This window comes from Mesoplodon mirus, assembly GCF_964341445.2.
Source record: "Mesoplodon mirus genome assembly, chromosome: 3".
NCBI lineage: Eukaryota > Metazoa > Chordata > Mammalia > Artiodactyla > Ziphiidae > Mesoplodon > Mesoplodon mirus.
The window spans coordinates 62,218,246-62,230,745 of NC_138978.1; the positions used below are offsets into that span (position 1 = coordinate 62,218,246).

Here is a 12,500-nt window from a genome sequence, read left to right on the forward strand (position 1 = left end):
CTCTCCAATGGCAGAGTTAAAGTACAATGAAACAGGCTATTTGGGGAAGTGGGCATAGGTAGGAAGGTCATAATTTACTTCTAAATCATGTACATTTTCCCCTCACCCTTTCTGTCACACATGCCAGCCTAGGTAGGTTAACCATCCAGTGCAGAAAATGTTACCCTATTTCCAGAAATATATAGCACCCCCAAACACTTTGATTTGATGGCAAAATATTTTAATTTTTCATAGAGCTGTTTCCCCCTACCCCATAGACGCAACACGGAAAAGAATCTGCATGCACATATTCTGGCTGAGCATGAGGACGAGGTGTGCATATACATATATGCATATACATACAGGTTTATTTAAATGATTGGATCTACACTTTCGGAGGCTGTTTGAAGCATCTTATCAAAAGAAAACACATTTTAAGCAAGAGGTTAAAAAAGCTTTTCAGACCCAGAGGCCATTTAATACATAAATCCTACTTGGGTAGTTTAGCAAACATTTTTTAAAACCCACATCCAACAGACTGGTTAGTACTGGATATACAGATTTGGTTTCAAAGCTGAAATGCCCCTGGTGTAACAGACCTTCTCGTGAAATTCAGTTATTTTATATTATGCCATAAAAAATAAGGGCACATATCTATTGACAACTTAAATATTAACTCGATAGGCTACTTGGTGATATAAATAGGGAAAAAAAAAGTGGTCATGGACTAAGAGGCAAGAAGACTATGACACCAGCCCATCTTGACAGCAAAGAATGTTAAACTCTATCCTAGAATCTAAAACTGGAAAAAAAAAGAATCAAATATTCCACTCCATATAGACCCCATCTGGCCCAAACCATCCCCCAAGGAGTGCACCCCCAACACACGAGGTTGACTAACCACCTGCTACGGCTGTTACTATGTCACTAATTAACAATGATCACAGAACATGTGTCATACCAGAGGGTTTGTTATCATACACAATGCATTAGTGGCTGCAGGAATCTTCCTCCAAGAGTTACCATCAGAAGGCAAGCTGACAAACATCCACACTGCTGGTCCAAGTAAACCACAGCTAAGAGACAGAGCATTCATTTGCACGTGGAGCTCTCTGGCACGCTCCCCACTCTAGTTAGAGGGGCTGGGGCGTGGGGGACAGTCCCAGCCGGGTGCTGCAGCCTCCTACTCCTGGGCCTCCTTGCGGGTCAACTTGTAGATCTCAGTGGGTCCGTCCACGTGGGTGATAGTGGTGGTGAGCTGGAGTTCTTCCCCACTGTGGACACCCAGATCGCCTGAAACAGGGTTTTTGGCATTAGATGTGATCAAGGAGGAAGGAGAAAGCTGGGATTCGTCTCAGTAACAACCGCCCAACGCCAGAGCTCTTTCACATTCTGAGCTTAGAGAAAAAACCAGGGCACAGACTCCTAAAACTAGGGCTGACTCCCACCCTTTGCACTTGGACTTGCCAGTAATTTCTTAGCATTTCCGTCTCCCAGAGAAGACATTTTAAGGATAGATGAGTCAGCTTACTGCCTACATTATTCGTAATATTATTAACATTTAATAGAGCTTACTTTGTGCCTGACGCTATTCTTGATGCTTTATACGTGATGGTTGAAATTTGTCAAATGCGTCTTCTGCGTCTATTGACACGACCATGCAGTTTTTGCCGTATTTAATCCTCACGAGAGCCCTCCGAGGCAGGAACTCTGGTCTTGCCAGCTTTACAGGTGAGGAAGCTGGGAGGGGGGTCAGGAAGAGGAGCAGACACACGATGGAGCCGGGAACTAGGCCAAGGAAGGTAGGTCTGACTCCAAAATCACGTACACATTCGCTGTGAATAATTTACAAAGCAGCTACGGCCATGTGAAGGTAAAGAAGACCTGCCTATATTTACCAACAGATTGGACAGGGCACTATGTGTAATGCCTTTAGGAATAATTAGGGGTTTTCTCCTCCAGGAAAAAAACATAAGAAATGTGCTCTGAATTTTCTGTTGCCCCCAGGATTCTACACAACACCAGTGTTCTGGAGTCATCACCAGTGGACAAAGGTATTCCTCTGCTAAAATGGAATAATGTGGCCTCTTCTCAACTAGCAGGAGAAAAGTAAGTTTCTGTGTTAAACCCTTAAAGTCTGCTACCTGCTGTAAGACCATCAAGTGAATATATAGTTGGCAAAGGGAAAACGAAAAACACCAAGACCAAATGGTTCTCAGTTAGACTGTATGTGGGGTGCACATGTACAGGCATATTTGCAGAGAGGGGTGCTGGAGAACAAAAGGTTAAGGTTATGTCTGGGATTTTTTTTTTACTTACATTGTACACATATGATTTCATAGTTTCTGGAATTGAAATCTTTCCTACTTCAAAGCATGGAATTAAACACACAAGCACTGTTTTCAATTGGGATTCCATACTATTACTTAGAAGAAAGCTCTGGCCCAACTAATATCTTGTCACTAGTTTAGGAATTGCTAGGCATCCATTAATCTGATGGCCTTAGGACCCTAGGGGTCACCCAACTCACTGGTCCTGCAGGCTGCTTGGCTGGTGCCCTTCATGTGTGCCACGGCATATTCATTTTTCACTGTAGACCCTCAGCAGCTGTGCAACTAAATCAGTCTTATGAAATGCTGGAATTGTAGCCCTCTACCCAGGAGAATCTTTAGTCCCAGAAGCAGGGTCATTAGCTGTTGCAGAAACTGTTAATAGCAGTTTGGGGCTGTTCTAGCAAGTGTCCAATCCAAGGACAGGGGGCAGAGCAGGTACCAAAGGGGTATCAGCCCAGACTCCAGTGCTACGGCCCTTGGCATGCACCAGTAGGGTGGAAAGGCTGCTTAAAGGCTTTACACAGAGCTGCCTGGGGCCACGAGTAATTATACAATGAGCAAGTTTTCCCAGGTCACTAACTTACATTCTCGCTGCTGCAACTTCTAGTCCACTCCTCAGTCAAGAACGGGCTTAAACCTCAAATTTCTTGGTCAAAGCTAGTTCTAGATTTGCATATCTGGGTGAGCCAACCAAAACTTCAAAGCCAATTTCATGATCTGCATGTCTGAGAGTCATCAAAATTTCAAAGAGAGTCCTGAGCACCCCAGTAGACTCATTAGTACCTCCAAGTGTTTACCTAAGGAATCCCTTTCACTAAAGACTTCATAGAAATAGATACTAGATTGTAATTCTACTCAGATTTTGAACCGAAGGCACCAATTATTTAAGCTTAAAATGTGATTCCAATTAGCAGGTCCTGGAAAATATGTATGACCATTACAGATCACATCACGTGAAAAAACAGCCAAAATTACTTGGGCTTTTTAATTTTAACAGGTACCTATATTATAGTGCTTGTCCTATGTCTGACTCCATTCTAAACACTTTACAAATGTTTATGCATTTAATCCTCATTACCAGCCCTTAGAGAGAGGTACTATTTCATCATTTCCATTCTTTTGAAGAAGAAACTGAGGCATAGAGAGGTCAAGTAACTTTCCCAAGACCCAAGTTGATAAATAGTGATGTGGGGTTGAAACCGGAGCAATGAGGCTCCTCAACCTTAGGTTATGCTGACTCTGTGTAAATATTCAAGTTTCCAACACCCATTGAGACTGCCGGTGAAGTACTAATCCACATACAATACGTTACTGTCATAGACATATACATACAGTAATTTGGATGAACTGTTCAGCATATTAATTTTGCATTTGCATCTGATGAAAGGAAGTTTATAGCACACAACATCAGGGCACTGATAGTAAGGAGAGCTATTATTTATGAGTATTTACCATATGTACTTTTAGGGGCTTAGCACGCCCTGTATTTCCTAATAAGATGTGAAGACACCAAGGCTCAAATAGGCAATGAATTTCTCTAATGTGACCAGGCTTGCTCCCAGCAGAGCCGGAATGAGCACCTGGATCAATGGGACCCTGGCTAGGAAAATCCATGATTCATGTGTGGTTTCACTGTACCTTGAAGACCAACATTTTCCCCTTAGGGAATGGATGGGAAAATGAGAGTGACATAGCAGGAGTAGGGATCCTGGCATTTGTCTCCAAACTCCACAGACTTCCTCTTCTGCCAAGGTCTCACTCCACCTGCTACCCTCCCTCTCTCAGCTTCTGCTGCTCACTGCACAAACATGTTCAAAGTCTCTTCTCTTCCAAGACAACAAAACAAAACAAAACAAACCCTTCTGAAAATGTGATATGTTTCTTATTAGGGGGTAGGGGCAGAATAAATGGAAAAGAATAAATTATGAAAGGAAAAGAATTCTTCAGTTTGCAGTAAGTCTCTCTTCCTAGTTATGATGTCAGTTCATCGCAGCTAATTAACAATAAGATGAAGCCTTGGGCTTCCCTGGTGGCATAGTGGTTGAGAGTCTGCCTGCCGATGCAGGGGACATGGGTTCGTGCCCCGGTCCGGGAAGATCCCACATGCCACGGAGCAGCTGGGCCTGTGAGCCATGGCCGCTGAGCCTGCGCGTCCGGACCCTGTGCTCCGCAGCGGGAGAGGCCACAGCAGTGAGAGGCCCACATACCGCAAAAAAAAGAAAAAAAGAAAAAAGATGAAGCCTTGTTTCTAACCATTGTGAAATGAGACCAATCTCTGCCATGGGATTTAATCTCAGAGGACTATCAATAGATCCACATCTATGGTATGACATCCACAGATATGCAGCTGCTGCTTGATTTTAACTGCTGGAATGCATACTGGGGATGCAGAAAGCTACATAAACTGCACTCTAATGATATAATGATGAGCACAGCTTCCTAAGACTGGCAGCATTTTAACGACAATTATTTGTGTAAATGTGGCTACTTTAGTCAAAGAAGGGAAACTTCTAATTTAATTCCAAGGTTGTTTCACAGAATTTGGGAGAGATCCACATTCTTCTAATATTAGTAAGGGCTACCTAATTCTGTCCTCACAACCACTAAGGCAAATCAGTACCTCATTACCCAGATGTGGAAGCCAGAAAACTCTCATACTATGAGTTGGTATTTATTTCTTGAGGTCATACACAGTATATATTGGAGCCAGGATTCCAAACCATCTGTGTCTACCTCCAAAGCTTATGTTCTTTCTATAACACTCCTGACTTTTATGTGGAATTTTTTCCAGACCCACAACAAACCTCTTCCCATTTTCACTTTCAACGCTAAGCTCAAATGATAACTCTCTGTAATGATGTCCCTGGTTCAATGGCAAAATGAGAAAATCAAGGAATGTATTGTTTGTAAAGCTAAATTATTTCCACGCCAAGGACTGTTGTTTACAATTATATCCTTTCTACATTTTGGGTGTTAACAAAATACTGGATGGTGGGTTTTCTAAATCTTTAAAAAAAAAAAAATTTTAAAGAATGTAAATCACCAGCACAGTATCTGCTATGTAGTAAGTGATCATTAAAAACACCCACCAATACTTCCTCACCTGGGCGGGTCCAGCTCCTCCCTGCTCTGCTCTACACGGCTCTATCTAGCCCAGCACCGCAGCACTGGAATTCCCCACTGGGGTTTAGGGACAAACACTCAGCTAGAAAACAGGTGTGCTGGGCTTCCCTGGTGACGCAGTGGTTGAGAGTCCGCCTGCCAATGCAGGGGACACGGGTTCGGGCCCCAGTCCGGGAAGATCCCACATGCCGCAGAGCGGCTAGGCCCGTGACCCATGGCCGCTGAGCCTGTGCGTCTGGAGCCTGTGCTCCACAAGAGGAGAGGCCACAACAGTGAGAGGCCCGCGTACCGCAAAAAAAAAAAAAAAAAAAAAAAAAAGTGCTTTTGGGATGACTCAGCCTTTGTGATCCCTTCTGGGGGATAAGGCAGAGTGGCCTTGGTAGGAAAGGTTCAGGGATCTCTCAGTCCCTTTCAACGATCAAGTTGGTTTATACCAGGCTTGAAGTGAGCCATTTTCCATCTACCTCCATGGTGCCTCCAGACACTCAGTGCCAGGCACCTCTAAGGAGGGGAGCAATAAATCCTAGACATTTTGCAAGAAATCTTAGCATCGTAGCTTGAATTGTACCTCCCCACCAATCCATTTGTTGAAGTCCTCATTCCCAGTACCTCAGAATGTGACTGTATTTGGATACAGGGTCTTTAAAGAGGTGATTAAGTTAAAATTAAGTCATTAGGGTGAGCCCTAATCCAATATAACCATAATTTCTCCTTCTGAGAAAAAAAAGAGATGAGGATACAGACATGCACACAGGAAAGACCATGTGAAGACAGGCTATCAAGACCCACTTCAGAATCTAAGCCCAGTCCTAGAGGGAAGACCGATTCCATCGCTGCTCACAGACATCAAGGGGAAGCCAGCCTGGCCATGGGTAGGTGCGTGTCACTTAACACACAAGCAGGGGAAAGATCGCAACAAAAGGCGGCCACTGTCAAAGCCTCATGACTCAAACCAAACATTTACTGAGGCAACAAAAGCCAAAGCCACCTTTCCTGTGAAACAAGCAGCAGGAGACCTCAGAAGCCTCCAGAAGCAAAACTGACACTGAACGGTAGCTACTAAGACACAGGGCCTGGGGTTGCTGCTGTGGCTTCCAGCAGAAAGAATGTGTCAGACAGAAGACATTTAGTGGGAATAGAAATAGAAAGGAACCTGTTGGCACTTAGAGTATCTCCTGTTCCCTCTGTCATAGTCATCCAGTCAGGAATTCCATTTCTCACTTTTTTTTCTAAAACCTTCTGAAAAGAATTTTATAAATGAAATAACACAAAAATGAAAGCTAGTATCAAGAACTGACTTCATAAGCAACTCCAACTTTTTTTCCCTACATGAACTGGTGACTGAGGGGATCTGGACAGTGTGACCTGTGTGCAGGGCATCAATGGTGTACCCCTGAGAGATGAAGCCTTTGCTCCGGGATAAGGGTTAACATCAGCCTGTGTTGCAGTTCGTTTCTGCCTGGGAAGACATCCAGAATGATTCGCAGACTGATTATGGAAACAGGTAAAAGGAAAAGCTTTAATGTAAAGGCATCAGGAGCACGGCAGAAAATGTGAATGGTCCTTGAAAGAGAAGGTCTAAAGTATCTTTGCTAAATTAAAGGAAAAAAAGTATATGTATATCTATATATATGTATACACATATATACATAAGATGATTATATGTAAACAGATACATATGTATACATTGATAGTCTCATTATATATATTTTTAACACATTAAAAACTCTTCAGTTTTATTAATTAAGGTATATTAAGTACACACATAGTCTAAATAAAGCCTTTCAAAATCCACCGTATGATCCTCAATCAAAATACAGATTACAAGCATTCAAAAACATTCCTGTTCTTCTCATATAAGAATCTGAGAATTGGGATCTCTATGGTTTATAAAACTAAGGGTAATCGTTTAGTAAACATGGATGTAAATTAATTTTATGACCATATATATATAGACTGATTTGAATGTGTTTATACCAACACTGCAGCCAGCTATGGTGGATCAACCGACAGTTAGGAACCTGGAGCACTGCACCCCTGTGGCACCAATGAGCCGCTGACAACATGAAAACATTCTGGCTTGGACACCCTGGCTGGAGTTGTCCTGCCACGTTCCATGTTTCAGGAGGCAGAGTAGGAAGTCTTGTCTCCTAGATCAGACTGCTAGCTCTGTGACAGCAAGCATGTGTCTTTGTCACTCATCCTCTCAAATCCAGCACAATGCGAAGCACTGAGGCACTCACTGCTTCATTTTTAAGGCTCATTTTCCGAGCCACACAATAAACAGAATTATGTGAGAGAAAATGTTCTTTGGAAACTGACACTTTCTCAAACCTGCTGCCCGCTTTGTTTCTCTCTGTCCATTCCTTGACCAAAAGGGAGAAGCAAAAGTCTGTGCTCTCTGCTTTCATTTCCTTCCTATCCACTACACACACACACACACACACACACACACACACACACACACACACACACACACACACACACACACACACACACACACACACACACACACACACACACACACACACTTCTCGGCATCTCTCTCCATCTCCCAAACAAAACAACACTTCTCAATGGTTCTTTCTCTTTCCTTAGCCCCTCTGGCCTCTGCCGTATCAGAAACTGCTTGCCAAGTTCCTGGAAATGAGCTTTCTCCAGAGCTCCACTCAGGATCCATCTCACGAAGGCAAGAAGAGCCACATACCTAGGATTCATTCTCCATAGCAAGAGATCCAAATTCTTGGCTCTGGACCTTAAAAGCTAGAGTGGGGAGGGAGTCCAAGCCATTTAAAAATAAAACTTTCCACAAGAAAGGATAAGGAGCATGGGAAAGCTGAGGAAGGAGGAGGAATGCCATCCAGAGAGCCGGAGAATTTAAAAATACAGTGTAGGGCAGTATGGGAAGATGAGGAATTCGCATCTCCCCACAACGTGGGCACCAGCAGGATGCTGGTGGGGTACCTCAAAGCCCAAGGTGACAGGACAAACCCCCGAGCGAACTGGTAGGACACGGGGGGACTGAGGAGGTAGGAGAAGTGGAGGCCAGACAGGACCGGTGCCCTTGAGGGGTGGCTGAGAGGGGGAAGGGGTTCACCCTTGGAGGCTTGGATCAGGGGGAGCACACCCAGTGCATCCCCTGCCCAATCGTCCAGAGAAGTCTGCCTGACTCTCAGGCCAGGTCCTATGCCCTCAGAGGCCCACTCCAGGCTGCATGGGTCCTGGGGTCATAGGAGGGAGATGGGGAGGAGATCAGGAGAGGCGGGGAGGAGATCAGGAGAGGCGGGCAGGAGGGGGCCTCCAGGACCAGAGGAGCGGGAGAGGAACAGAGGGCGTTGGCCCCACCCACTCGAGCCCAGGAAACCTACTGAGCTCCCAGGTGAGGTCCCCAGTGCTCTGAGACGAGAGGCGGGAGGCACGCCTGGGCCCCTTCTGTTCCACTTAGCCTAAGCCCCACCCTCAACACCCCCAGGGCCTTTTCCAGTCCTGTGGGTCCTAAGCATAGGGCTCGCCCACTGCCCAAGCCCCACCCCTGCTTAGGCCCCATGGAAAACTTCCCTAACATGGGAAAGGAAACAGTCACCCAAGTCCAAGAAGCACAGAGAGTCCCATCCAGGATAAACCCCAAGAGAAACACATCAAACCACATATTTATCAAACTAACAAAAATTAAATTCAAAGAAAAAATATTAAAAGCAGCAACAGAAAAACAAAAAATAACATACAAAGGAAATCCCATAAGGTTATCAGCTGACTTTTCAGCAGAAACTCTGCAGGCCATAAGGGAGTGGCAGGATATACTTTAAGGGATGAAAGAGAAAAACCTACAACCAAGATTACTCTACCCAGCAAGGATCTCATTCAGATTCAATGGGGAAATCAAAAGCTTTTCAGACAAGCCAAAGCTAAGAGAATTCAGCACCACCAAACCAGCTTTACAACAAATGCTAAAGAAACTTCTCTAGGCAGGAAACACAAGAGAAGAAAAAGACCCACAAAAACAAACCCAAAACAATTAAGAAAATGGTAATAGGAACATACATATCGATAATAACCTTGAACATAAATGGATTAAATGTCCCAACCAAAAGACATAGACTGGCTAAATGGATACAAAAACAAGACCCATATATATGCCTGTCTACAAGAGACCCACTTCAGACCTACGGACACATACAGACTGAAAGTGAAGGGATGGAAAAAGATATTCCATGCAAATGGAAATCACAAGAAAGCTGGAGTAGCAATATGCATATCAGATAAAATAGACTTTAAAATAAAGACTGTTACAAGAGATAAGGAAGGACACTACATAATGATCAAGGGATCAATCCAAGAGAAGATATAACAATTATAAATGTTTTGGCACCTAACATAGGGTGCATAAATCCACCTCAAGACATAAGGCCAATGCTAACAACCATGAAAGGGGAAATCGACAGTAACACAATAATAGTAGGGGACTTTAACACCCCACTTAAACCAATGGACAGATCATCCAAACAGAAAATAAGGAAACACAAGCTTTAGATGACACAATAGACCAGATAGATTTAATTGATATTTATAGAACATTCCACCCTAAAGTTGCAGAATACACTTCTCAAGTAGACACAGAACATTCTCCAGGATAGATCACCTCTTGGGTCACAAATCAAGCCTCGGTAAATTTAAGAAAATTGAAATTATCAAGCAACTTTTCTGACCACAACGTTATGAGACTGGAAATCAATTACAGGAAAAAAACTGTAAAAACCACAAATACATGGAGGCTAAACAGTGAGCTACTAAATAACCAAGAGATCACTGAGGAAATCAAAGAAGAAATAAAAAAAATACACAGAAACAAATGACAACAAAAATATGATGACCCAAAACCTATGGAACACAAAAGCAGTTCTAAGAGGGAAGTTTATAGCAATTCAATCTCACCTCAAGAAACAAGAAAAATCTCAAATAAACAATCTAACCCTAGACCTAAAGCAATTAGAGAAAGAAGAACAAAAATACCTCAAAGTTAGCAGAAGGAAAGAAATCATAAAGATCAGATCAGAAATAAATGAAAAAGAAATGAAGGAAATGATAGCAAACATCAATAAAACTAAAAGCTGGTTCTTTGAGAAGATAAACAAAATTGATAAAACCTTAGCCAGACTCATCAAGAAAAAAGGGGAGAGGACGCAAATCAATAAAATTAGAAATGAAAAAGGAGAAATCACAACTGACACCACAGAAGTACAAAGAATTATAAGACACTACTACAAACTATATGCCAATAAAATGGACAACCACGAAGAAATGGACAAATTCTTGGAAAGGTACAATTTTCCAAGACTGAACCAGGAAGAATTAGAAAATATAAACAGACCTATCACAAGTAATGAAATTGAAACTGTAATTAAAACTCTTCCAACAAACAAAAGTCCAGGACCAGATGGCTTCACAGGCGAATTCTATCAAACATTTAGAGAAGAGCTAAAACTGATTCTTCTCAAACTCTTCCAAAAAGTACAGGGGGAGGAACACTCCCAAATTCATTCTACAAAGTGACCATCACCCTGATACCAAAACCAGAAAAAGATATTACAAAAAAAGAAAATTATAGTCCAATATCACTGATGAACATAGACGCAAAAATCCTGAACAAAATACTAGCAAACAGAAGCCAACAACACATTAAAAGGGTCATACACCATGATCAATAGGATTTATCCCAGGGATGCAAGGATTCTTCAATATATGCAAATCAATCGATGTGATACACCATATTAACAAATTGAAGAATAAAAACCATATGATCATCTCAATAGATGCAGAAAAAGCTTTTGACAAAATTCAACACCCATTTATGATAAAAACTCTCCAGAAAATGGGCACAGAGGGAACCTACCTCAACATAATAAAGGCCACATATTACAAACCCACAGCAAACATCATACTCAGTGGTGAAACACTGAAAGCATTTCTCTTAAGATCCAGAACAAGACAAGGATGTCCACTCTCACCACTCTTATTCAACACAGTTTTGGAAGACCTAGCCACAGCAAACAGAGAAGAAAAAGAAATAAAAGGAATACAAATGGGAAAAGAAGAAATAAAACTGTCACTGTTTGCAGATGACATGATACTATATATAGAAAATCCTAAAGATGCCACCAGAAAACTACTAGAACTAATCAATGAATTTGGTAAGGTTGCAGGATACAAAATTAATGCACAGAAATCTCTGGTATTCCTATACACTAACAACAAAAAAATCAGAAAGAGAAATTAAGGAAACAATCCCATTTACCATCGCAACAAAAAGAATAAAATACCTAGGAATAAACCTGCCTAAGGAGGCGAAAGACTTGTACTCAGAAGACTATAAAACACTGATGAAAGCAATCAAAGATGACATAAACAGATGGAGGAATACACCATGTTCTTGGATTGGAAGAATCAATATTGTCAAAATGACTCTACTATCCAAAGCAATCTTCAGATTCAATGCAATCCCTATCAAATTACCAATGGCATTCTTCAGAGAATTAGAGAAAATTTGACAGTTTGCATGGAAACACAAAAGACCCCGAATAGCCAAAGCAATCTTGAGAAAGAAAAATGGAGCTGGAGGAATCAGGCTCCCTGACTTCAAACTATACTACAAAGCTACAGTAATCAAGACAGTATGGTACTGGCATAAAAACAGAAATATAGATCAATGGTACAGGATAGAAAATCTAGAGATAAACCCACGCACATATGGCCACCTAATTTATAACAAGGGAGGCAAGAACATACAGTGGAGAAAAGGCAGCCTCTTCAATAAGTGGTGCTGGGAAAACTGGACAGCTACATTTAAAAGAATGAAATTAGAACACTCCCTAACACCATACACAAAAATAAACTCCAAATGGATTAAAGACCTAAATGTAAGACCAGACACTATAAAACTCTTAGAGGAAAACATAGGAAAAACACTCTTTGACATAAACCACAGCAAGATCTTTTTTCACCCACCTCCTAGAGTAATGAAAATAAAAACAAAAATAAACAAACGGAAACTAATTAAACGTAAAAGCT

General features: G+C 42.0%; 1 protein-coding gene across 4 annotated transcripts in view; it reads right to left on the bottom strand.

Annotated features, from left to right (window-relative positions):
- Nucleotides 1-329: 329 nt before the first annotated feature.
- Nucleotides 330-12,500, bottom strand: part of WLS (Wnt ligand secretion mediator) — a 106,157-nt gene continuing 93,986 nt past the window's right edge. For 3 of the 4 annotated variants that reach the window (XM_082612404.1, XM_082612406.1, XM_082612407.1), the window contains exons 12-13: nt 1,555-1,719; nt 330-1,272 (exon numbers count right to left, since the gene is read on the bottom strand). In XM_082612404.1, the coding sequence (XP_082468530.1) occupies nt 1,568-1,719 (152 nt within the window). In that variant the 3' untranslated portion in view covers nt 330-1,272; nt 1,555-1,567. The remainder of the gene's footprint in view (nt 1,273-1,554; nt 1,720-12,500) is intronic. The other variant, XM_082612405.1, reaches the window with a different exon arrangement.